Raw genomic sequence first — 27356 nt, 5'->3', positions numbered from 1 at the left:
CCTACCAGGAGAGCAAAAATTCCCCCATGATTTTCACTTACAGCTTCAGAATTTATCATAATATCGCAATCAGAATCATCTTTTTTTATTCTATCAATCAACACTCAACAGATAAATATACAACAATTTACAATATATAAAGCACCAAAGAATGGGCAACAACTCTTCATATCACAATAGATTGAGACTGGCTATCTAAAACACAGTTATCAGCAGAAGAAATAGAACAAAATTCTATATGCTATAAAGTCAGCGTCATATGCACAAGTAAACACTCCAAAGCTAATTAAATGTTAATGCATACAATAACAAGCTGGAGACTGTACTGTGTTTGAACATAATCTCAGGTCTTACCTACTTCACATGATTCCCTATGCAGTATAGAGTGAGTCTATAAATTACATCTAGAACATTCAAGTGAAATCGCCTGTAGAGTGAGTCTATAAATTACATCTAGAACATTCAAGTGAAATCGCCTGTAGCTATACCAAATAATTACATTCCTCTCACATTGTTCAAGATGTTGACAGTTTCAAAGAAAGCCTAGATATACCAGAATTTAATCAACATGTTGACTTTTAAATTTCTGGCTTCACCTTTACATTGCCATTTGGTAATGCCTTCAGTGCTTGAGCCAACTGTTTTGCTTCCTGTTTTGGATGTTAAAGATCAGCTGTTGTAATAACTATAGTAGAGACAAAGTAATGCTTCAAGCAATATCAATAAACAAATGCATTTAACACTCAGTTACAGCAATATCATAAGGTTCCAAAGACTGCATTTTTTATAGATCTTATATGATCATTTTGATAGATCTTATATGATCATATCTTTAGGGTCCATTTGGAAATATGAAAAATGTTTTTTGTAAAATGATTTCCGAAAAAATGATTCATTTTTTGGAAAACAATTGCATTTTCTAGTGTTTGGTTCAAAGTTAAAAAATATTATTTTTTTATTTTTTTTTGTTTCACTCAAATTCAGAAAATTGTATTTTTTTTATTTGGTTCATTTTTAAAAACATAAACATAAATTTGTTACAAAGTTATTTCTTATAAAATATTAATTATTTTAATGATGATGATAATAATAATAATAATAATAATAATAATAATAATAATAATAATAATAATAATAATAATAATAATAATAATAACAATAATAATAATAATTTATATTAAAATAAAATTATAAATTAAAATTTATAAAAGTTATAAAGATCAATAATAATTATAATAAGATGTAAATAAATAAGTTTTAACTTATAACTTATTATAATAAAATAAATACATAAATTTATAAATATAATAATTCTGAACTAAATTTGAATTTAAAAAATTTACTCTTTTTGGAATGTTGAGTGAGTCAAGCAAAGATTTTTATTTTTGGCTCAGCCCAGCCCTTGAGGGTGTACTAACATCCCTCAAGTCAAAATTCAATTATTTTGACAATTCAGAGTGTTAAAGTCCCGTGAATGATGGCTTCCGTATAATTTCTAAGGGATAATGAAATCTTCCACAATCCATCCTTGGGATTCTTGTGTGGTCTTATAATCTCACAATATAACATGAAAATGAAAATTAGGCTCTATGATTATGTGTGGCAGATTTTATGACAGTCAATATATTAGTAAATTTTATAAAGTATGCGCAATCCAATAACATAGTGCCATTTAGTCATGTATCAATTCTTGTCACTTAATTCATTTAGTAGCCTGTCTCATCAGATCCTTGGCAACAAATGTATGATTGCATAACTTTGAGTGAGATCTAGTTCTTTGTACCCATTTTTATCACCTCTGCAATTTTCGTCGTTCTCTATTGTGTCTCTCCAATTTGCATCCTTCTCTGTTGTCTCTCTCTGATTCTCCTGTCTCAAATCTCCCTCTTCTCTACCTTATATTATCCCTCCCAACTCCCTCGACCTCTTTTCCTTCCTGTCAATCAGCAATCATTTACCAATCATATGCACCCTATCTCTCCCTCTCTCTACAATAGATTACTCAGGTTGGTCAATTTGGTTTTGCAAGATTTAATTGGAATTTTTATTAATTTGACAGGATTTTAAGTGATTTATAAGCTCAAGGAGTCAAGGGCTAGTGGTTTTAAGGAGAAAGAACTTGGGACATTAGGTAGATCAACCAATTTGAACTAGTCATGGTCTCTATGATGCCACATCATCCTTTCAAGATCCAAAGGCTGAAATCTAAAACCCATGTTAACCATCGTGACCCTAAATCACTCGCTGTTTCTCTTCAACTCTATATATTCTTCTTCTTCTAGTCGTTCTTCAACAGTTTCATTCTAATTATCTATATCCTCTAACCATAATGCGCTTCAAACTAAAAGGTACCAATGGATCTTCATCAATTTCAATCTCATTACTTTTTTTCTAGGTGGATCATGTAAATCTCTTTTACCATGCTGATAAACACATCGCATCAGCAGTGGTTGCTTTTCACATCATTGACTACTTTTCACAATAATGAAAGAAGATTTTTTTTGCATTGTTTCCAGAAGATGATAATCTGGGCAGTACTCCACTGTTATCAAGTTTTTATTCTTCAAGCACCAACACATCCACTGATATTGCATCCACCCTTTCTTATAGCCGCTTTTGGGTCTCAAATCTCAATTGAAATAAAGTTTTTGGAAATAGGGTCAAATAAGCTCCCTAAGTCAAGTGAAAAGTGCAATTGAACCCCCTAACATAAAAAGACTTCATCTAACCCTCTTAAACTGGCAACAAAAGTGCAATTCAGTCTAATCTTACCTATTCAACAAGTTACAGCACATGTGGCTAATGCGTGGCATTTTAAAGGTCACGTGGATCCTAGTGTACAATTAGTAATTAATTTATTGATTTTTCAATTTTTTTTAAATAGCCACTGGTTGTCATCAGAGAAGACAGCTGGTGGCTGTCTCCGTTGATGAACAGCCACAGCTGTCCAAAAACTATACAAGGACAACCAAGGCTGTCTAGAAACAATTCAAAATTTTTTTAAATCGCCATGGTTGTCTTGTACCCAGATCTAGTCTAGACCTTAGTAAAGAAAGCAGCCATGGCTGCCCTCATCATTAAGGTCCAGATATGGACTCAATGTTTAGTTTTCGAACAACAGTGGCTGTCTGTCAATAGCCACCAACAAGAGACAGCCAATGGCTATTTTAGAAAAAGATTCAAAAAATTAATTAATTAATTAACTAATTGTATACTAAGACTCACGTAAACATTAGAGAGCCAAGTGTTAGCAACATCCGCAGCAACCTGCTACTGAATAGGTAAGATTATGACTTAATCACACTTTTTTGCCGGTTTAATGGGGTTACATGGAGCTTTGTTTAGTTAGGGAGCTTATTTAACCCTTTTTCCAAAGTTTTTTTATTGGGGTTGGTTGTTAATTTTAATTTGAAAAGGGTGTGAAGAGAGATACTTTACGCCGGCAATGGATTGAGGAACTTGTAGGTATAGCTTATAGATCTTAGCCTTCTAATCGAATGAGGATGGCATGGCATCATCCAGATCCTATCCAAAGGGGTTTGGAGTATCCTGGTCGATAGAGGATCCAAACTCAGTTGCAAAAGATGTGGTATTGGATCACACAGCACATAGATTCTGATGGCTACCAGTTTGTCAAATAGTGGAACCAGGCGTACGTAACAGATTACCAGAAACTTGATATTAGAGGCTGGTCCGGTATCTGGTCTGGGTTTTATTAAAAATAGGAGAAAAGAGGGTAATTGCTACTTATATAGAAGGTAAGTGCTAACTCATATGCTCACTAAAAATTTAGTGTATAATTATATTAAGTCCAAATCAAACCCATATTGCAGAGGCCAAATAAATTGGTATCAAGGCCTAGTTGAGTACATTAGCCTATAAACTATAGAGATTGCAGCAAGTGCAAAAACTGAGAAACTTACTGCAGCAGAAGTTGCACGGATCATCCTATAAGCTTCCACTTCATCAAGAAATGCCTCTTCGAGTTCATCTAAAAGATGCTTTCGCAAACCCTGTGCCAGAGTGAGAAAAGAAATATGTTATTGCATTGAATTGAATGAGCCAAAAGACGCCACAAAAGAATTTTTTTTTTTTTTAATTTTATTGTGAGGAAGAGAAAAGTAATTATCACATATAGATAGATTGAAGAGTGCCCCATTAAGAGTTGCAGTTGTATGGCTTCAAGAATGGTGATGGCACAAAAAAATTATGGAAAGTGATTTGTCAATTATGGTGATGGAGAACCGGATGATTGTGAAGGAAAGGATAGAAGTATGTAACTAAAAAAGTTTTAGGGACACTACTGACCAGGCCTTTGCTTTGCACTCATCCTCTCAAACACATATACCACCTCAAGCATTGAGAATACCTTGCAATTACGCTCGTGGAAGCATATAGAGTGCAAATAAAAGTAAATCTAACCTTGAAAGCATCTGTTTTTCCTCTAGTGATCTGGTTATTGACGATGCAACTATTCAAAACGTCCCTAGTAAACTCATCTGGATTCTTCCCATCGTCAATTAAACTAAAGAAAGAGAAAATAAGATAATGAGAACAGATTGAATAAGTAAAATTTACAATATTAATAAGTAAAATGACGAGGAAAAATGAAATATTACTTGAGAACCTCCATAGGCACCTGAATATCACATTTCTCTGCTAATTTGACCATATTATCAAACTCCAACACAGAGTATTCCTAAACGAAATTTTGATAAAATTCATAAAGCAGTGGAAACAATTTCAAATATAGAATATTTAAAAGGTGAATATTGCGGAGGGTACATACAGGCGCTGGAGAAAGGGAAGCTGGGAGGCGACATTGAAGGAAGACACTGTGAGATAGAGCTGGTGAAGCATCCCAAGGGTTTTCTGTATGCAGTTAATGACGTGGTTGAGGTTCTGCTTGGAATCGTCCGGCGGTGAGCCGGTGGTGACGGGCGCCGATAAGTCGGCGGCGAGGCGACGTTGGACATTGGGAGGGAGGATCACGTTGACGTTGTTGCCATCCCTGCCGCCGCGTTCTGCCAAAAACTCCTCCTGACCAATTGGAGGTTTTGAGTTTTGCGATTGGGAGTTGTGAGTGCTCACTCGGTTCTGGACTTCCCGTTGAATCACACTTTTTCTTTTCTTTGGAAAAAAATTTTGTTACGGAACACACATTTTGTTAATTTTATAATTTCATTTCCTTAATTATATTTTATATTTTATTAATTATAATTAAGAGAATTTCATTTACAAATTAAAAGAATTTAATTTTAAATTTGTATAGATTAACGCAGTCCTTAACTATACTAGTATTTACCCCGCGCTATGTATGGACAAAAATTTATAAGTATTATTGTAATGTTACGATACAAAGTAGAATTAGTTTTATTAAAAATGTAAGTATAGTTTATATAATGTAATATTTAATATTTTTAAAAGTTTAATTATGTTATTACTATGTTGATTTTAAAATTTATTGTTACTTATACTAGTATTTTCACTCGTGCGATGCACGGAATGGTTTGTTGTAATATATTAAGAATATTTAAATCGATATATAATTATTTAAGAGTTAATTTTACCAGAGGTCGCTTATCTTTTCTGACAATTCCAAATTTAATCATAGACTATAGTTATTAATTATTACGATTTATTCTATGTTATAATTCTTACGTTAATATTCTTACTATTTTTATTAATAACACTTAATTACTTTTAGATATTATGATTACCACTTATATTATTATTATTATTATTATTATTTATTTCTTTTCAAGTACTGTTAGTATATAATGTTGGTGATGCACAATAATAATATAACCATAATTAAATATTCTTGTATTGTATTCCGTGAGTCACAATAATAATATAAAAATAATTAAATATTCTTCAATTATATATTCTTCTAAGATTTATATTACCATCATTAATTATTCCCTAATTTACCATAATTAAATAATTTGACCAATTATAAAGAAAGATTATTAATTAATCCACGCGACAATTTTTAATTAAAATTTTTAAAAATTCATTAATAAAATATAAGGTTCTCATAATTTTTTCTTAGAAACCATTTAATAAAGTTTTTTTTTTTTTTTTACGGGTGAAATTGGTGGGCCAAACCGCCTAAGGCAGTTTGCGGTGGATAGATCTCGAAAAAATACGCGATTTGAAAAAACCATTTGTCCAAAAACGATATTAGTATAGATATAGATTAGAATAGAAAATTGTATTACACAATTTTATAATATTAGAATATAATTTTAACCCAAAATTATTGTAGAAATCAATATATTTTAATAGGAAGAGAGTTTTTTTAGAAATTGGGCGGGAAGTTAAAACTGATAAGCCATGGTTATGCCTTACGGAACTTTTGTAGAAAAAATACGCGATTTCAAAAAAATATTTGTCCAAAACGGACAACGGGGTCAAAAGTTATGCCTTGTCGAACTTTTGATACTTTACAACTTAAAAAAAAAAAAATTAAAGGCCGGTTCAACCGGCGAGGCGGCAGCTGAGGAGGCCGATTCCGGCCTTCCTCGCCGCGGCCAGCGACACGATTTTTGCAACAATGATATATCAAATAGATATAGATTAGAATAGGAATAGTATTAAACAATTTTATAATATTACAATAAAATTTTAACCCAGAATTATTGTAGAAATCAATATATTTTATTAGGAAGAGAGATTTTTTAGGAATTGGGCGGAAAGTTAAAATTTCAGGATTTTGTTTTTATATATAGTATAGATTGTATTACATTATTTTATAATATTAGAATAGAATTTTAATGCATAATTATTGTACGAATGGGAAAGTAGAAATCAATATATTTTATTACGAAGAGAGATTTTTTAGGAATTCGGCGGAAAGTTAAAATTTCAGGATTTTGTTTTTATATATAGTATAGATTGTATTACACTATTTATAATATTAGAATAGAATTCTAACGCAGAATTATTGTACGAATGGGAAAGTAGAAATCAATATATTTTATTAGGAAGAGAGATTTTTTAGCAATTAGGCGGAAGTTAAAATTTCAGGATTTTATTTTTTATATATAGTATAGATTGTATTACACTATTTTATAATATTTTAACACAGAATTATTGTACGAATGGGAAAGTAGAAATCAATATATTTTGAAGAGAGATTTTTTAGGAATTAGGCGGAAGTTAAAATTTCAGGATTTTGTTTTTTATATATAGTATAGATTGTATTACACTATTTTATAATATTTTAACACAGAATTATTGTACGAATGGGAAAGTAGAAATCAATATATTTTATTAGGTAGAGAGATTTTTTAGGAATTGGGCGGGATGTTAAAATTCCAGGATTTTGTTTTTATATATAGTATAAATTGTATTACACCATTTTATAATATTAGAATAGAATTTTAACGCAGAATTATTGTACGAATGGGAAAGTAGAAATCAATATATTTTATTAGGAAGAGAGATTTTTTAGGAATTGGGCGGGAAGTTAAAATTCCACGATTTTGTTTTTATATATAGTATAGATATAGATTGTATTACACTATTTTATAATATTAGAATAGAATTTTAACGCAGAATTATTGTACGAATGGGAAAGTAGAAATCAATATATTTTATTAGGAAGAGAGATTTTTTAGTAATTGGGCGGAAGTTAAAATTTCAGGATTTTGTTTTTTTATATATAGTATAGATAGTATAGATTGTATTACACTATTTTATAATATTTTAACACAGAATTATTGTACGAATGGGAAAGTAGAAATCAATATATTTTATTAGGTAGAGAGATTTTTATGAATTGGGCGGGATGTTAAAATTCCAGGATTTTGTTTTTATATATAGTATAGATTGTATTACACCATTTTATAATATTAGAATAGAATTTTAACGCAGAATTATTGTACGAATGGGAAAGTAGAAATCAATATATTTTATTATGAATATAAATTTTTTAGGAATTGGGCGGGAAGTTAAAAATTCCATGATTTTGTTTTTATATATAGTATAGATTGTATTACACTATTTTATAATATTAGAATAGAATTTTAACGCAGAATTATTGTACGAATGGGAAAGTAGAAATCAATATATTTTATTAGGAAGAGAGATTTTTTAGGAATTGGGCGGGATGTTAAAATTCCACGATTTTGTTTTTATATATAGTATAGATATAGATTGTATTACACTATTTTATAATTTTATAATATTAGAATAGAATTTTAACGCAGAATTATTGTACGAATGGGAAAGTAGAAATCAATATATTTTATTAGGAAGAGATATTTTTTAGGAATTGAGCGAGAAGTTAAAATTCCAGGATTTTGTTTTTATATATAGTATTGATTGTATTACACTATTTTATAATATTAGAATAGAATTTTAACGCAGAATTATTGTACGAATGGGAAAGTAGAAATCAATATATTTTATTACGAAGAGAGATTTTTTAGGAATTGGGCGGGAAGTTAAAATTCCACGATTTTGTTTTTATATATAGTATAGATATAGATTGTATTACACTATTTTATAATATTATAATAGAATTTTAACGCAGAGTTATTGTACGAATGGGAAAGTAGAAATCAATATATTTTATTAGGAAGAGAGATTTTTTAGGAATTGGGCGGGAAGATAAAATTTGAGGATTTTGTTTTTTATTTATAGTATAGATTGTATTACACTATTTTATTAGGAAAAGAGATTTTTTAGGAATTGGGCGGGAAGTTAAAATTTCAGGATTTTGTTTTTATATATAGTATAGATTATTATTTGAAATAACTAATTTAATTATAGTATCTGTTCATATACTTTCTCAACCTACTGAAACACAAAAATATAGTATCTGTTCATATACTTTCTCAACCTACTGAAACACAAAAAACCAATAACACCTCCACTGAAGCTTGAACTCATAACCTTCCAAATGAAAGTCCAACCCAGATACCATTAGACCACATAATCTTGGTAATTATACAACTAACATATTTAAAAGAAATTATAAATAAAATAACAGGTAATGTTTGTCAAAAATCTCCACAAAAAATTTGTTCATTTGAAAAAATTATTTATGTAAAAACTATGTTTATTTTATATCTAATTTCTCCTTTTTATATATGTAGGGTCAAATTAATTATAATTGAGGTTTAAGTGAATATATACACAATTTATATTAAATATAAAACATTATTAATAAATGTGAACACAATAAATGTTAAGACAATAAATGCATTCATATTGTTAATCTCATTTGCAATAATAATCTTACAAAGTTAAACGGGCAGAGAAAATATCCAGACCACCTCGTGATTTACACACACAAAAATGACAGAAGTGTCAAATAGGTTCATCTACTACTGTGAAGTGCTCAATTTTCACCACGAACTAAATTAAATGTCAAATAGGCCCATCTACTAGCTAAATTTGTTCGATTAACTTTTTTTACAGGTTGCATATTCAATTATTAAATATATATATATATATATATATATATATATATATATATATATATATATATATATATATATATATATATATATATATATATATAAAGAATTTCAGCCACCGGCTGTCCGCGCCAGACAGCCGTAGCTGTCCGGTTGTTCTCGTCGGAGGCCGCTGCCCTCATTCCAAATGGTCATGGACCGCCATGGCCGTCTAAAAAAAATTCAACGTCCAAGGCCGTTTCCAATGTCTATACTGTTATATCTTCCCTTCTGTTATGGACAAGAAACATGCTCATTTCTCGTCAAATTATTTAGGGTGTGTTTGGTTCGCACATAGGAATCGGAATCAGAATGGGTATCAAATACTTGGTAATGGTAATGGTAATGGGTTTTGGTGAAAGTATTTAACATGTTTGGTAGTAGGGTGGAATGGGAATGGTTACTAATAGTAGTGGTTAATAATTAATAAGGGAATGAAACCCTTATTGTATTTGGTTATGGATTTTTCAATTGATGGGGTATTCGAAACCCATAGTAGTGTTCTAAAAACCTATTAACCAAACAACAACAATCACTTTCATACCCATTCCTATGGGCAAAACCCACCAACCAAACACACCCTTATTTCCATAGATTTTGATGCCCTTTCTTATTGACATGTTGATAAGGAAGAAGTGCGTTTGAGAAGAACAACTGGTCTTAAGAAAGATGAGTATTATCACGTGGGTATCTGATAATCAATCAAAGTGACTTTGGGTGCGTTTGGTTAGTACATAGGAATCGAAATCGGAATGGATATCAAATACTTGATAATGGTAAAGGGTTTTGGTGAAAGTATGAGTGTGTTTGGTTGGTGGGTTTTGACCATAGGAATGAGTATGAAAGTGATTGTTGTTGTTTGGTTGATAGGTTTTTAGAACACTACTATGGGTTTCGAATACCCATCAATTGAACCCATATCCAAATACACTAAGGGTTTCATTCCCTTATTCATTTTCAAGCACTACTATTAGTAACCATTCCCATTTCATCCTACTACCAAACATGTTAAATACTTTCACCAAAACTCATTACCATTACCAAGTATTTGATACCATTTCCGATTCTGATTCCTAAGTGCGAACCAAACACACCCTTAACATGTTTGGTAGTAGGATGGAATGGGAATGGTTACTAATAGTAGTGCTTGAGAATGAATAAGGGAATGAAATCCTTATTTTATTTTGGTATAGATTTTTCAATTGATGGGGTATTCCAAACCCATAGTAGTGTTCTAAAAACTTATCAACCAAACAACAACAATCACTTTCATACATATTCCTATGGGCAAAACCTACCAACCAAACTGATGGTTTTATTGGGACCGGGTCCACCATAAACCGGGTATAGGAACATAGGACGGGGGGGGGGGGGGGGGGGGGGGGGGGTAGGGCGCTAGGCCCAGAACAATGCGTACAAAAGCCCGAGGTACAGGCCCAGAATGGCAGCCGAATTACAAAGAACAAGGCCCACAGGATGGGCTATAGCGAACTATGCTACTGGTAGGAATCGAACCCAGGTGACTGGATTGAGAGTACAAGACCAAAACCACTAGACTGTAGTGTTTATCGTGTCTGAGTTTTTCCTTAGCCAAAGATCCAGGGCCCCTATTTATAGCAAGCCCCCCTCCTCCTCTGGCGTCCGCGTGTCCCACGTTGCTCCTCCCCACTCCGCTTGTTTGTCGCCTTGCATGTCACGTCGCCACTATCCCCGCGACTCCCGCATCCTCCACCATGCACGCCGCACCTACCTCCCCCCTCAGCCGTACCTACCTACCCCCTCACGCTGTACCTACCCCCCTCATGACGTACCTACCTCCCCCCCCCTCACGTCGTACCTACCTCCCCCCTCATATCGTACCTACCTACCCCGTCACGCCGTACCTACCCCCCTCATGCCGTACCTACCTCCCGCACTTACTTCCTCCCGCCTTCCAGTCCATGTTCTTCACCCTGGCCCACCATGCGTGCTTGTCTTCCTAGCCCAACAAGACTTGGTCCAACCTCCTTCTTTCACCACCCCCACTTGGGTCAATACTTTCCCAATAAAATGGACCCCTAGGGTCCCATATCCCCATCACAAGTCCCCCACTTCTTTTAGGCATCTTGATGCCTAAAGGAAGTAGAATTCGGTACAACTACCTCCTTTCTTTCCCAAACTCCACCTCTAGTTCCCAAGCTTTCATGATATCCCCATCACAAGTTCCCCACTTCTTTTAGGTATCTTGATGCCTAAAAGAAGTAGAATTCGGTATCACCACCTCCTTTCTTTCCCTTTCTCAACCTCTCGCCGCCACCTTCCATTATTACCATTGTTGTGCGTCACGCCATTACTCCGTACTTCTGCCACACACACCGCATGTTGCCCTGGCCTTCGCTTCATCACCTAGTGTCGAGAGGTCAAGGTGACTCCTCTATTGTCACTTCTTGGATGCTTCTTGCACTGTACATCTCTTTTGTTGCATTTATTTAGTATGCTTTGTCAATTTCTCCATGATGCACCTGCATGCTTCTTTTAAATATTCAATGGATGTCTTTGCTTCTTCTCCATGCTACACCTGCATGCAACTTTTTTTTTTTTTTTTTTTTTTTTTTTTTTTTTTTTTTTTTTTTTTTTTTAAGGATGAAGGTAACTGAAGGTTGCAGGACGGGGTAGTGTGGGTTGTGATAAGCCACACGTCCCCTCCGCCAACGCCATGCGGCTTGCCGGGGGCAAGTTCGCGCATGTGGGTTGCGATAACCCACACGCCCCATCCGCCAACGCCATGCGGCTTGCCGGGGGCAAGTCCGCGCATGTGGGTTGCGATAACCCACACGCCCCATTCGCCAAAAACCATGCGGCTTGCCGAGGGCAAGTCCGCGCATGTGGGTTGAGATAACCCACATGCCCCATCCGCCAAAACCATGCGGCTTGCTGGGGGCAAGTCCGCGCATGTGGGTTGCGATAACCCACACGCCCCATCCGTCAAAAACCATGCGGCTTACCGGGGCAAGTCCGCGCATGTGGGTTGCGATAACCCACATGCCCCATCCGCCAAAACCATGCGGCTTGCCGGGGGCAAGTCCGCGCATGTGGGTTGCGATAACCCACATGCCCCATCCGCCAAAACCATGCGGCTTGCCGGGGGCAAGTCCGCGCATGTGGGTTGCGATAACCCACATGCCCCATCCGCCAAAACCATGCGGCTTGCTGGGGGCAAGTCCGCGCATGTGGGTTGCGATAACCCACATGCCCCATCCGCCAAAACCATGCGGCTTGCCGGGGGCAAGTCCGCACATGTGGGTTGCGATAACCCACATGCCCCATCCGCCATGGCCGAAGAGCCAGCATGCATAGCACGTAAGAGCACATAGTTGAGGTGGCCGTGGGCCAAGCATGCAGAGCACATAGGAGCACATGGTTGAGGTGGCCGTGGGCCAAGCATGCAGAGCACATAGTTGAGGTGGCCGCGGGCCAAGCATGCAGACACATATGAGCATATAGTTGAGGTGGCCGCGAGCCAAGCATGCAGAGCACATATGAGCATATAGTTGAGGTGGCCGTGGGCCAAGCATGCAGAGCACATAGGAGCACACAAGGGCACATAGTTCGGGAAAATAAAAACAATCTTTACCAAACTAAGTGTTCAAGTGTACTCACCAGAGTAGCGTCTCGATATGCTAAGTGTGTTACCTTATAGGGTAGCTCATCTTGCGAATCAACCATTTGGGCGTACCTCGGAACCTTGCTAGGATGGTAGAGACTACAAACACGGGCTAATCGTAGCGATCCCCACAGACGGTGCCAATGATGGTTTTATTGGGACCGGGTATAGGAACATAGGACGGGGGGGGGGGGGGGGGGGGGGGGTAGGGCGCTAGGCCCAGAACAATGCATACAAAAGCCCGAGGTACAAGCCCAGAATGGCAGCCGAATTACAAAGAACAAGGCCCACAGGATGGGCTATAGCGAACTATGCTACTGGTAGGAATCGAACCCAGGTGACTGGATTGAGAGTACAAGACCAAAACCACTAAACTGTAGTGCTTATCGTGTCTGAGTTTTTCCTTAGCCAAAGATCTAGGGCCCCTATTTATAGCAAGCCCCCCTCCTCCTCTGGCGTCCGCGTGTCCCACGTTGCTCCTCCACACTCCGCTTGTTTGTCGCCATGCATGTCACGTCGCCACTATCCCCGCGACTCCCGCATCCTCCACCATGCACGCCGCACCTACCTCCCCCCCTCAGCCGTACCTACCTACCCCCTCACGCTGTACCTACCCCCCTCATGCCGTACCTACCTCCCCCCTCACGCCGTACCTACCTCCCCCCCCTCACGTCGTACCTACCTCCCCCATCATATCGTACCTACCTACCCCCTCACGCCGTACCTACCCCCCTCATGCCGTACCTACCTCCCGCACTTACTTCCTCCCGCCTTCCAGTCCATGTTCTTCACCCTGGCCCACCATGCGTGCTTGTCTTCCTAGCCCAACAAGACTTGGTCCAACCTCCTTCTTTCACCACCCCCACTTGGGTCAATACTTTCCCAATAAAATGGACCCCTGGGGTCCCATATCCCCATCACAAACACACCCTTTGTGTACTGCTTCCGGTTACTCTTTCACGTTCTAGTTGAAGCTCTTTGATGACGGTTAATGGAAAAGTTAAACGTGACTTGCAGGAAGACTGAGGTCATGAATTTACTAGAAAGTGTTGGATTCTCTCGTTTTAATCTGTACTATGTTGTGCAGTAGGGGAAGGTTAAGCGCTATTGCACTTTTTCTTTAGATTATGCTTTTGACTATGCTCTGCTCATTCTTCTCTTAATTTGCAGATAGCATCTCTGACATTGATGAAAGATTCAGAGCGACTTGATCTGCTGAAAGAAATTGGTGGTACACGAGTTTATGAAGAGAGACGCCGTGAAAGTCTGAAAATTATGCAAGAAAGTGGTAAGTCATTGCAGTTATATATATATATATATATATATATAGAGAGAGAGAGAGTAAATTACACTTTTGGTCCTGTAACTATTATGGTGTTGTTAATTTCAATCCACGACTTTAAAAACTAACAATTTAGTACCCTAACTATTCAATTTCTATCAATTTTGGTCCATTTGGTCAAAGTGCCAGCAAATTTTAATTGAAAAGACAAATATACCCTCAATTTTTAAAAATAATAAATGAAAAATTCAATTATGTACTTTTCCGGTGGAAGCTAGACGCAGGTTTGAGATCGTCGTTGCTGCTGCCGTTCTTCGTCGCACCATCGCAGCACCACGCCAAGACACTAGCTGCCTCCACCATCGCTGCGTACCTCTAGTCGTCACTCTCTCTCTCTCTCTCTCTCGCTCGTCGATGGCAACATGGTGAACCAGCAGCAGCGCCGGCGTCTTCCCGGCGAGCTGAGCAGCGGCGGCGAACTAGTGTAATCAGCAACAGCTCTCCTCCGGTGTGCAACGGTGGCGAAGCTCTTGGTCTTCCACAAGTATATTTTACGTGTATACGTGTTACGCGATGGATGATAGTAAATGATTTCCATATCCAATCTCGGCGAAAATCTTCTTCGACTCTACGAGCCTCGCCATGATTGTGTGTTGTTGTTCTTCTCCAGTTTCCCCTCCGTTAACGTGATTCACCTTCCGGCCCCACATGTTTTCCGCCGTCTACGGTGCTATTCAGTTCTCACACTTCCTCTGATTCTTTGCCCAATGTTTAAACTTCTTGAGAATCATTCTTCCCCCATTCCTGGATCCAGTTCATGTTCATTACGCATTTTGTTTGTTTACTTTTGTCTGGGGATTGGGTTTTCAGTGTAATTTATTCTTGAGGGGTCACGAATGGGGTGTGCCTAAAATGCTTATCTGAATTTTAGTTGGTCTTGAATTATACTTTTGGAACACCAAGAGCTTGGCCACCGTTGCACGCCAGAGGAGAGCTGCTGCTGATTACACTAGTCCGCCGCCGCTGCTCAACTCGCCGGGAAGACGCCGGCGCTGCTGCTGGTTCACCATGTTGCCGTCGACGAGCGAGAGAGAGAGAGTGATGACCAGAGGTACGCAATGATGGTGGAGGCAGCTAGTGTCTTGGCGTGGTGCTGCGATGGTACGACGAAGAACGGCAGCAGCAACGGCAATCTCAAACCTGCGTCTAGCTTCCACCGGAAAAGTACATAATTGAATTTTTCATTTATTATTTTTAAAAATTGAGGGTATATTTGTCTTTTCAATTAAAATTTGCTGACAATTTGACCAAATGGACCAAAATTGATAGCAATTGAATAGTTAGAGTACTAAATTGTTAGTTTTTAAAGTCGTGGATTGAAATTAATAACACCACAATAGTCACAGGACCAAAAGTGTAATTTACTATATATATATATATATATATATATATATATATATATATATATATATATATATATATATATAATACTAAAAATTTTCAACTCCACAGAGGTTTAGTTTGTGAAAAATAAAACATGTAAGAATTAAGATAGTACACTAGTACAAACTTGACAAAAAATATTAGACTATTAGCATCTGTTGTTTGAAAATTAGAGACTAAAACTCGCACAGTGGCATTTTTGTAATATTATGAACAACAATTAGCACCTGTTGTTTAAAATAACAGGAGGGAAAACCACTCCCAATTTTTAAAAAAAAAATTCGTAGACAACAGACTACTGTTCTAATCAGAACAGTAGCCTGTGGTCTATATAATAAAATATAATAATAATATAAAAAAAAACAATATTTGGCTGATAGACCACCGCTAGCTAAAGCTTACATTGTAAGCTTCTTCACCAACGTAACTCCAACCCCTAGCCCTTCTTCAGCAACCACCGCCAATACTCTTCATCTCCAACATTTCGTACGAGCAGCCACCGCCGGCGACCTCCATCTCCATTATTTCCCTGAACACCGCCGACTTTAGCCATGGGTTGAGGGGAAAGGTTCGCCAGCGACCTCTAATACCGACTTCACCATAGATTGAGAAGGCAACTTTGGCGGCGCAGCGAGCTCCAACAGCTAAGTGACAACGAAGGTTCAGAGGCGACCTCCAACTGCACTGCGTCGACCTCCGCCGGCGACCTCCACCAGCGCTGCTTCGACCTCCATTTGCAACCTTCAACCGCGCTTCAGGTATATAATGTGCGACTTCTTCTTCTTCTTCTTTTATTATTATTATTATTATTATTATTATTATTATTATTATTATTATTTGATATAATGTGTGCTTTATTATTATTATTATTATTATTATTATTATTATTATTATTATTATTATTATTATTATTATTATTATTATTATTATTATTATTATTATTTGATATATTGTGTCCCTTATTTATTATTATTATTATTATGTCATATAATGCGTGCCTCCTTATTATTATTATTATTATTATTATTATTATTATTATTATTATTATTATTATTATTATTATTATTATTATTATTATTTGATATAATGTGTCCCTTATTATTTATTATTATTATTATTATTATTATTATTATTATTATTATTATTATTATTATTATTATTATTATTATTATTATTATTATTATTATTATGTGATATAATGTGTGCCTTATTATGTAGTCTGGTCTATTTCATTTTTTTTTAGGTAAATGTAAATTGATTAAAAACCAAATAGAAATGTAAAGTATTGATTAAAGCATTATAGATTTTAAACTGGAATAAAACTAATGCAAAGGAATAAAATAAAGTTTCAAAAATGTAATTCCATACTGGACAAACTGACCAAATGCTTAATTATAGATTCTCAATTATATTATATAGACTAAATGCCTTATCCACCTTCATTTGTCTATATCTTATATGATATGTATTTCGGTTAAAGTTTCATAATCTTGCAGACGAGAGGTATTGATCGTAGTTGGATGTATGGGAAACGCAATACACATGAATACATGCTAGGGGTTGAAAATTTTATAAAATATGCTGAAGAAAATAAAAGCAAAAATGGTGAAGAATTTCTTGTGTGCCCATGTTATGATTGTAAGAATCTTAGGAAATTTCGTAGTTTTGAGCAAGTGAGGAGTCATTTAATATGTCGTGGCTTTAAGGAAGATTACAACAGGTGGATATGGCATGGTGAAAGTGTACTTCCTAGTAATAGAATAGACAATGATGAAGAGAATGATGATGATAATGATGAAAAGAATGTAGACAATGAGGAAAATGAAGAGAATGATCGAATAGATGAACTCATGCGTGATATTCAAGGAGATGATAGTGAAATGCCTCCTATATTTGAAAGCTTTTCTATTGATTCAGAAAAATCTTTGTACCCTGGGTGTAGTAAATTTACAAAGCTATCTGCTGTGCTAAAATTATATAACTTAAAAGCAATGAATCGGTGGAGTGATAAGAGCTTTTAAAAGACATGTTTCCTAATGATAATGAGCTTCCTATTTCAACTTATGAGGCTAAGAAAATGTTGTGCCCACTGGGCATGGAGGTCAAGAAGATACATGCATGTCCAAATGATTGTGTATTGTATTGGAAGGAATACAGTAACTTGCATGTATGTCCAAAGTGTGGAGCATCACGTTATAAGAGAAAAAATGTTGCTTATCAGTGTGAGGATAAGAAAAGCCCTCCAGCGAAGGTGCTATGGTATTTACCTGTGATACCAAGATTCAAACGCTTATTTGCAAATAAAAATGATGCAAAGAATTTGTAGTGGCATGCTAAAGGGAGGAAGGAAGATGGAAAATTAAGACACCCAGCCGATTCTCCTCAGTGGAGGAACATTAATAGAATGTTTCCTGAATTTGGCAATGAAAATAGGAATCTTAGGCTTGGGTTATGCACTGATGGAATGAACCCCCATGGCAACATGAGTAGTCGACATAGTACTTCGCCGGTTCTTTTGGTAGCTTACAATCTTCCTCCTTGGTTGTGTATGAAGCGCAAGTACATCATGTTGTCATTGCTTATTTCAGGGCCTAAACAACCAGGGAATGACATAGACGTGTACTTAGCACCACTTGTGGAAGATTTGAAAATGTTGTGGGATGAAGGCGTGATGGTGTTTGATGCATATAGTCAAACCAACTTCACTTTGCAAGCCATGTTATTTTGTACAATAAATGATTTTCCAGCATATGGTAACTTGTCAGGGTATACTACAAAAGGAGCGAAGGCATGCCCTATTTGTGAAGATGAAACAAGTGATCTTTGGTTGAGTAATAGTAGAAAGAATGTATTCATGAGTCATCGGGCCTTCCTCCCTATTGGTCATCCTTATCGAAAGAGGAAAAAGTGTTTCAACGGTAAAGCTGAGACTTGTGTGGCCCGCTTTCTTTTAAGTCATGAACTTTAGTGTAACTAGAAACTGCATGACCTCTGCATTTGTCCACTAATAGGAGAAAAGTGAAAGAGCAATGGCAAAGCAACGAAAAAATGTACATCCACATTATTTAGGATCAGCGGGATATGCAGGTAAAACGCCCGAGTGGCTTGTAGCAGATCCTATTTCAACTCAAACTTCCTGTGCAACTATTAGCTCGACACTTGCACCAAATGACCGTGGTCTAGATTGGATTCGAGCAAGATCTAAAAAAGGAGATGATGGAAAATACTACATTCCCAATGAGAAAACAATAGGGGTGGTTCAAAAAATTGTAAGTTTTTACAAATAAGAATAATTTATGTTAATAATTTAATAGTAAAGTTAATGCTAATATTTTGTTTAATTATTTACTTAAATAGGTGGAGAAGTGTGAAGAAGTTAACCAAGGGTTATTTAAGCCTTCTAGACATCATGATGTATTGTCAGAATCCCTTGGTAAGAAAGACCATTCAGGTTCAGTTAGAGGCGTTGGTTCATATGTGACTGTGAAGAAAGGGTTTGGAAAGCCAGTTAAGAGTAAGGAAAGATCGAGGGGAGTTCTTCCGATAGATGATGTAGAAGCTTTGGTTGAAAAAGTAAGGCAAGAAACAATTTTAGCAATGCAACCTAAGATTGACAACCTAAACGATCAACTTCAGGATTTGAGAAAAAAAATGCCCCAAGATGTTGGAGCTTCTATGGGCACGCCACAAAGCATGTATAAGCCTGTTGATCCACTAGTTGTTCGTAGCAGTTGCCAGTCGATGGATCCATATCCATTTACCCTGATTGAGGTAAATATTAAATGCTTATAATCTTAAAAATTGTATTAATTTAACATGTTTTATTTATTTTATTATTGTCTTGTGTTAAATGATAGAGTCCGACTCCATGTCGGCTTGCCTTATGTACTGGTGAGGATACCATAAAAGTAGTTGCAAGAGGAATTGTTTACCCAACTCGATTTGACACCGTAGTGCACAACCAAATAGTATTACCAAATCATGCCAAGGTGTCAGTGGATCATGTGATTGTTGAGGGGGGAGAGACATTTCTTCTACCAGTGCACACTCAACATTATACACATATTGGAGATGTCATTGGAAGTTTTGTACAGTGGCCAATACATTTAGTTGGTATAGGAGAGGTATGAACTTGTTTTGTTGTATAATTTATTGAATTTTTATTATTTGTATATGTTATCATGATTAAAAGTTCCTCTATTCACAGGAAGATATAGTGATGAAGCCGAAAGTTGAAAACAAGTATGACTGTGGTGAGGAATCGAGTACTAGACGACCCAATTTGGTTGATGATGATACCTTACAGCGTTTGGGGGTTGAGTGCAAGCGGGTGCACAATGTGCTTCTATCAATGCCTATTGATACTGATTACTTTGAATTGGAATTAGATTCTAATGTCTTTCACCATACCAACGTGAGAAGTATTTTTGTTATGATGGATAATATTAAGGACTTGTTAACCATGAAATGACTTGATGTATCCATTATACAAGTCTTTATAATGTAAGTTTGTATATTTATTAATTTGAAAATTTTAATTAATTATTAATGTATTACTTAATGATATTAATGTATTACTTAATGATTTTTCAGGTATCTTCACAGCAATCAATTTGGGACTGACTCAGTTGGATTTTTGTGTCCAACACAGATAGCAAAAGCCACTCTTGATTTCAACTTTAATGTTGTCACTGCATATATTGCAAATGCTATGGTCACATTGAAGGACAAGACATTAATTTTAGCACCGTACCATCAATCGTAAGTAATCTATTCTTCTTACTTGTTTATATAAGTGAATTTGAATTATTACTAATTGAATTTGCAATGTATGTGTTTATAAATTGTAGAGACCATTGGTTGCTTCTAGTGATTAATGTTTGTTCGAGAATAGTATATGTCTTTGATCCTATAAAATGTGACCGGAATATAGAACTCAAGCCTGCGGTGAACATGTAAGTAAAAGTATATCTCTATATAAATTTATTTATATAATGTGTTATAATTTATAAATTGTGTTTATTACATTAATGATAGGGCATTCCGATCATATATGAATCAACAAGGACAAAGAGCAAAAAGTCTTTTCAACTTTAAACATGTAAAGGTAAAATACAATAATGTTTACTTATTAATTTGTTGTTAATTAATTGTTAGCTAGATTACAAATAATATTTACTATATTGTCATTTGTTTTTCTAGTGTGCTCAACAACCAGGTGATTTTGAGTGTGGATATTACGTTATGAAGTATATGCACGAACTGTGCACAAAATATTTCACATTCACTTCTTTGGATGAGGTACATATAAACTGATATAAAATAAGTATTTGGTAATAATTGAATTAATTATAACTGATTACTAATATAATTAATAATTCATTTGTAGGTTTTTCAAGACACTTTGACATATTCCATGGAAGAAATTGATGAGATTCGTGAAATGTGGGCCAAGTATTTTTATAATGAATGTGTATAAGTGTGTGTATCGTGATGGCGTACTTAAATATTAATGGTTGGATTATATTGTTTATTATATGTATTAGTTTGGATTATATATTATGGATTATTGTAGTTTAGTTTGGATTGTAGTGTGGATTAATATTTTGAATTGGGATGTAGTTTGGATTATATTTTGAATTGTAAAATATAATCATGTTAATGAATATTGTGTTGACAATGTATATTATGGAGGATTGATTTTACTGTAGCAGGCTTGAACCAAAAAAATAAATAAATAAATAAAAATAAAAAATTAAAAGCAATACGCGTCTTTGAAAATTTGCAAAATCTGGTAGGATAAGGCGTCAGTTGTTCGCAAAGAACAAACGCCTATAGTCAAGAATACGCGACTGTGAACAACAGACGCCTAAAAGTCATAACTATCAGCGTCTTGTTCATAAACACCTGTTGTAAAAGTGACGCCAATAGCTCTAAACAACAGACGCGAATCGCCTGTTTTGTACTAGTGGTAATTTGTGAAAAAGAAATGATGTAGTAGTTTTTGAAATGACTATCCAATGACATGTAGTACATGTCATTGATAAATTTTAGATTAGTTAGAAAATAAGTCAAAGTGGAATAGTGTTTTAAATTTATAACTTCGGAGAAAAATTTTGAAGAGTTTGGGTATGTGTAGGAGTTGAAGTGACTAATCCATGACATGTAGTACATAACATTAATATTTTTTGAATTAGTTAGGAAATAATACAAAGTAGAAATGTTGTTTGAATTTATTTGTTCGGAAATAAATTTTGATGAAGAGTTTGGATGTGTGTAGGAGTTGAAAATTAAATTTAAGGTGTAAAAAATGATAGTTGAAGACATTTCAAAATTGCTAAAATTATTCAGTTTCAGCTCCACTGTAGTAATTTTCATAATTATCAGAGTCGTAATTTATGGGATAAACAGGAGTTGAATGTCTGTAGGAGTCTCCTATTTCATAATTTATGTGTGCATGTTGTTGATGAAATTCTGCTTCAAAATTTTTAATGTGTTTTGGTTGAGAAACTAATTCGATTATTTCTTCAACCAAATTTTCTAATTTTTCTTCTTCAAAATCTATTTCTAATTGTTGTTTTAATTTGTCTAATACAAATTTTTCTTGGAATGTGAAAAATTTTAAATACTTGATAATTTGTTTTACCAAGTCTGGGTAGGGAAATTTTTTAAGTAGATAATAAATTTTTTCGTTGAAATTTGGAATATTTATTGTATATTCAAGAAATTCTTTATCTTTAGATTTTTCATCTAAATAGTATGTCGTAAATATGTTTCCAAAATTTCTTTCAACTTGAAAATTTTCATTGTTTCCAAAATATTCTTGAATAAATTTTTTATCCATGTTTTCAATTTTTTGTACAAATTGTCTTTTTAGCAGGCATTGTTTTGAGAATTTATTTTAGTTTTTTCAAACAGTTTTTAAAGCTTTGCTCCTTCTTCTTCTCTTTACTACTGCCAGATATGATCTTTCTTAATCTTATCAGTTCATGTTAGTTTTTATGCTTACTATTTAATCATATTTTATCTAAAACCCTCACCTTTTCACCCCTAACCTACTACCAGATTTCTCCGTTTACAATCCTAACAACATCTATGAACCTTATTTGGGTACTCTTTTCCCTTCTTGGTACTTCTTCCCCAAAGGTTTTCTAGACTACATGGATTGCTTCGGCTCAAACAGGATTTACGTCTGTTGGATTCAGATATACATATGATTAAAAATAAGAATAAAAACTAACACAAAGTAAGAAGATTAAGTTGGGATCATACCTCTTAGTAGCAATTTGAAGAAGTTGGAGCAAAGAAATTTAGTGTGACAATTTAGAGCGTATGAACAAAGGGGTTTTCATTAGGATGCATAAGGTAGATGATTGTCATCACACCTATTTATACAAGAGACTAAAGGTTCTAGGATGTACAGCTAACTACTATCTACAGGATAAAGATAAGAACGAATCTTATCTCATCAGCTACTTTGTACATATATTACATTTTTCACATGTTGTAATAAAGATGAAGATAAGAACGAATCTTATCTTTATCTTTTTACAACGCAGAGATAAATTGGATTTATCTCTTGGAAGGGACAGGCCCCCTTCCTTAGCCATGAAGTCTTTAATTTTGTCTGAAAGTTGGGACCCATGTACAGTGTGGATACCAAGTTTCAATAGTAGCTGTCTTTTCAAATTTTCACCAGTAGCTGTTGGTCCCGAAAGGGTGGCGAGAAGTCTAGAGGGGGGGTGAATAGACTTCTCTAACTTTTCAAACTTTCTTCGAAAACTTACAAGGCAAATGACACTTTGGTAATTTCAACTCTAAGTAACAAGCATTAACAAGATAAGCAACTTAGAGTGTGCAGCGGAATAAGTAGCGGTAAAGTGTTATGCTTAATTAGTGCGGTGCTCAAAGAGAGATTCTAAACATGCAACACGTTAGAAACACTTGATATGGTTCAAGGATGATGTACGTAAAGTTTGGCTTGCATGCAAACGTGGGAACTATCAAACCCAGACATATAAAGATAAGCGATAAATCGTAATCGGGTTAGTTCGCAGTTAGAATAAGCATGCACAAAATATATGAGCAGTAAGTAAACAGAGAGAGAGATTTATAGTGGTTCAGAGGTGGTGTAATCCTCCTAGTCCACTCTTCTCCTTTCACTTCAAGGAGGAAATTCACTATTCTTCGATCACCCAGATACAATAGTGAATAAGTGTCCACCGACACTTCTCCGAGTGCTTCGCACAAAGCTACACTCCTCCAAGGTTTTTCGCAAGCTCCTCTTGTTACTCCGCCTTCCCGAGTACTTCGCACCAAGCTGTACTCCTACACCACGAGAACTACGCACAAAGCTACGTCCTCCAAGGGTTTTCACAAGCTCCTCTTGTTACTCTGGCCTTCACCACGAGTGCTACGCACAAAGCTACACTCAACCAGGGTTTTTCACTCTCTCTAGTTACTCCGCCCTCTTTCTACACTCAGTAGAGAATATTACAAAGAAATAAAATTTCTCTCTCACTCAGACTTGAATTTTATTCTATGAAGCTCTGTTTTCCCCTTTTCGGCTAATAAAAAAAAATAGCTTGTATCTTTTGCTTGTATGTCTTAGCCGTTTGTTCAAGTTTGAACTGCTCAATCTCTTGGGGTTTTTCTTGCTTAACTGCTCTCTTCTCTTCACTCTATTTGTCTTCAAGTCTGCTTGGACAATTTATAGTTAGTAAAAGCTATTTGCCCGTTGATCAACTTTCGATCTTGATCGTCCATTTTGAATTGTAGTTGATCAAATAATATTGTCAACTTGATCTGAAATATTAGGTAGATGTCATTTCTCCTTTTGTCAGATGATTTGAATAATTTGCCCGTTGTCGTTTCTTGAATTTTGTAGCCTCCAGAATTTGAATAAATTCGGCGCGGCAATCTTTGACATTTATGGTCCTTCATAAATACTCTGACATGTCAAGTTGATCAAATAATTTATCTGCTGATTCTTGCTTGAGTATAAAATAATTTCTCCGCGAATCAACCTTCTTTGAGCGTCTCCGGTTCCACCGTAAAAACTTGATGTTCAGATGAAAATATATCAGATATTTTCTCCTTCATGATCCTTGTAAAATAATATACTGGTAAAATAATATACTTGAACCTCTGTAAAAACTTCACAGTTGTCCATGGTGAGATGCTCTGTTTCGAATTTAAGCTTGGTTCACCATACTTGGTGTGTTTCTCCATATGGTGCATGGCTTTTGTGAGACTTGTGCATTTTCCTTCCTTAGTCTCCATATTGGAGAGTCTCCATGTTAGCTAGTCTCTCATACGGTTTGGTATACTTTGAGCTAGTCTCCCATACAGTTATACGGTCCAAGCTAGTCTCCCATACGGTTAGAGCTAGTCTCTCATACGGTCCAAGCTAGTCTCCCAAGCTTAGAAATGCTTCACTTGAGATTCAAACTTAGGATCATTTGGCATAGCTCACACGCGTTTCTTCTAACTCCTCTAGCATGGTTCTTGGTGACTTATCCGCAACTTAATTGTGTTAAGCTATAATCCCGCTTAACATCTAAAATCAACATGTGATTTTCCAGACTTGTACATGGGTTGCATGATATGGGTGCACCATACTCCGTAGACTCAAACTGACTCAAATAGAATAAAAATGGGGACTACTTGATTTTTCAAAAATACATTCGACTCATCAAAATTTACAATATATTCCTAACAATTTCCCCCTTTTTGATGATGCCGAAACTTATACCCAAGTCATTTTGGCTTTGTCAATTTTGAAAAATTATTTCTTTTATTCGATTTTATTTCGACTAGCCAATTGACGGGTTTAACAAAAATTGAGACCTAGAGATTTTAATTTTGGACGGTCCTAAACGTATATTGAGACTAAAACGCGGGGTTGCGTATTGATTTTTATCTTTTAATTTTTCTTCCCCCTTTCAATTTTATTTTCTCAATTATACGCATCACATGCAATTACTAAGTCCAATTTTAAAATCTCGTGACATAAAAACACAAAATAAATTAACTAGGACTTACTTCATATGGTACGAAATATTGTCATCATGCAATTTCAACCCATTTTAGCTTAGCATATATAGGATGTCAAAAAAAATGTGCTAGCTAAAATAAATTATACACCAAAAATTGAATTTGACAAACAACTTTGTTACCTCCCTTTCAACTTCGCATTGATGAACTCTCTTAGCTTCTTGAAGTCCTTTTCTAGCTCTTTGTGTTGATAGGGTGCGGTCACTTGCCCGGTGACATAGTTGCCGTACGCTTCCCTAATGTTGTTCCCTTTCAATACTCCTGCTTCATGCCAGAAAATACATTCATCAAACGTTCGGCCGTCACACATTTGTTCACTACGGTGTCCGAATTCCGTTTGAAGTTCTTGCAATTTTTGAATCCTTGTTGCAATTGGCTTCGGCATTGGAGGCGTTGGAGCAATCGGCGTCGGTGGCAACACTCCTAGAGATGTAGAACTTGGGCTCGGACAAGTTCCTCTAAGGTAATCAATCATACTTACACGGCTTGGAGCTCTTGGTGGTGTTGGTCGAATTAGTTCAACTATTGGTCCTCTTGGAGCTCTTGGTTGTGTGTACGCATAAGCTTGTGGCACAAAATGACGTGCCAATCCTTCCCCTTTTCGGCAGCATTTATGAATCGTTGAAAGCTCTTGGTGGAAGAATCTTGCTTGTCACGCACTCCCTCTAGAAGATCCATGTGAATACGCGATTGAGTTAGTAGACCTTGCACTTGTTGTTCCAAAAGTTTGAGCCTCGACGTAGTATCGGACCCATGCTTTCCCATTTCATTGAACAACTTCATCACATCTTTCTTCAATTCATATTTGGCCGTGTCAATTTCGGTTTTTAATAGGCCTTGCCTATTAAACAATTGTTGAGCACGATCCACCATCTCCTTGTGATAATCATCAAGTTTTGTGTCCATTGCCTCCATCTTTGTTCTCAATCCACCCGTAGATTCTTGTACAATGGCCTTAATATCTCCAGCAATCTCTTCTCTTAAGGCTTGAGTATTGATCAAGGGTTCATGTTGCACGGGTGGGGTTGGAATTGGCAAAGGGTGTGCAAAATCATCTCTTGGTGTGGTGATCATTGTATCAACAAGGTTGGGTTCGGCTTCCTCGGTGTTGTAGCAAAGAAGCAATGTTGATATATTTCTTGGATGATCTTGGTCATAAAACTCATAGGAAGATGGCAAAGTAGGCAAATTCCTTGTCTCATCCAAATTTAAAGAAACCCCTTGACTTGGTGCATTTCCTTCTTCACGAATAGACTCCGTAACCTCCGTTACGGGATGTGGAAAGTAAGATTCAAAGCTTAAATTTTCATTCAAATTTTCATCTCCAAAATTCGCAGGATATGGATCAAATGCCACGATCTCTACACCATCATTTCTCGCCAAAGATCCCTCTCCGGGTCCTCTTTGGGTATCTTCTAAAGACATAGTGGTGGCACGGCGAATATCATTTGAATCAAACTCT

The 27356-nt window shown here is 35.8% G+C and overlaps 2 protein-coding genes across 4 annotated transcripts; one reads left to right on the top strand and one right to left on the bottom strand.

Annotated features, from left to right (window-relative positions):
• Positions 1-284: 284 nt before the first annotated feature.
• On the bottom strand, positions 285-13918 carry LOC109187186 (mediator of RNA polymerase II transcription subunit 10b-like). Its single transcript, XM_019337306.1, has 6 exons — positions 13875-13918; positions 4786-5125; positions 4620-4699; positions 4423-4525; positions 3924-4013; positions 285-650 (listed from the first exon to the last, which is right to left on the bottom strand). The coding sequence occupies exons 1-6, from the start codon at positions 13916-13918 to the stop codon at positions 579-581; spliced, it is 729 nt and encodes a 242-aa protein (XP_019192851.1). The 3' UTR covers positions 285-578.
• A 6123-nt stretch (positions 13919-20041) lies between these two features.
• LOC109187190 lies at positions 20042-21445 on the top strand. Of its 3 annotated transcripts, XM_019337313.1 has the most exons (4): positions 20042-20599; positions 20689-20793; positions 20876-20945; positions 21041-21217. In XM_019337313.1, the coding sequence occupies exons 1-4, from the start codon at positions 20550-20552 to the stop codon at positions 21152-21154; spliced, it is 339 nt and encodes a 112-aa protein (XP_019192858.1). In that variant the 5' UTR covers positions 20042-20549; the 3' UTR covers positions 21155-21217. The 3 variants fall into 3 exon arrangements, 1 of the variants encoding a protein (XP_019192858.1); XR_002055241.1 differs by lacking the exon at positions 20689-20793; XR_002055240.1 differs by lacking the exons at positions 20689-20793; positions 20876-20945; positions 21041-21217 and adding an exon at positions 21228-21445.
• The last annotated feature ends 5911 nt before the right edge of the window (positions 21446-27356 follow it).

Source organism: Ipomoea nil, unplaced genomic scaffold (assembly GCF_001879475.1).
Source record: "Ipomoea nil cultivar Tokyo-kokei standard unplaced genomic scaffold, Asagao_1.1 scaffold1420, whole genome shotgun sequence".
Lineage (NCBI taxonomy): Eukaryota > Viridiplantae > Streptophyta > Magnoliopsida > Solanales > Convolvulaceae > Ipomoea > Ipomoea nil.
The sequence above is the reverse complement of the archived record's forward strand: the minus strand, read 5'-3'. Positions and strand labels throughout refer to the sequence as shown.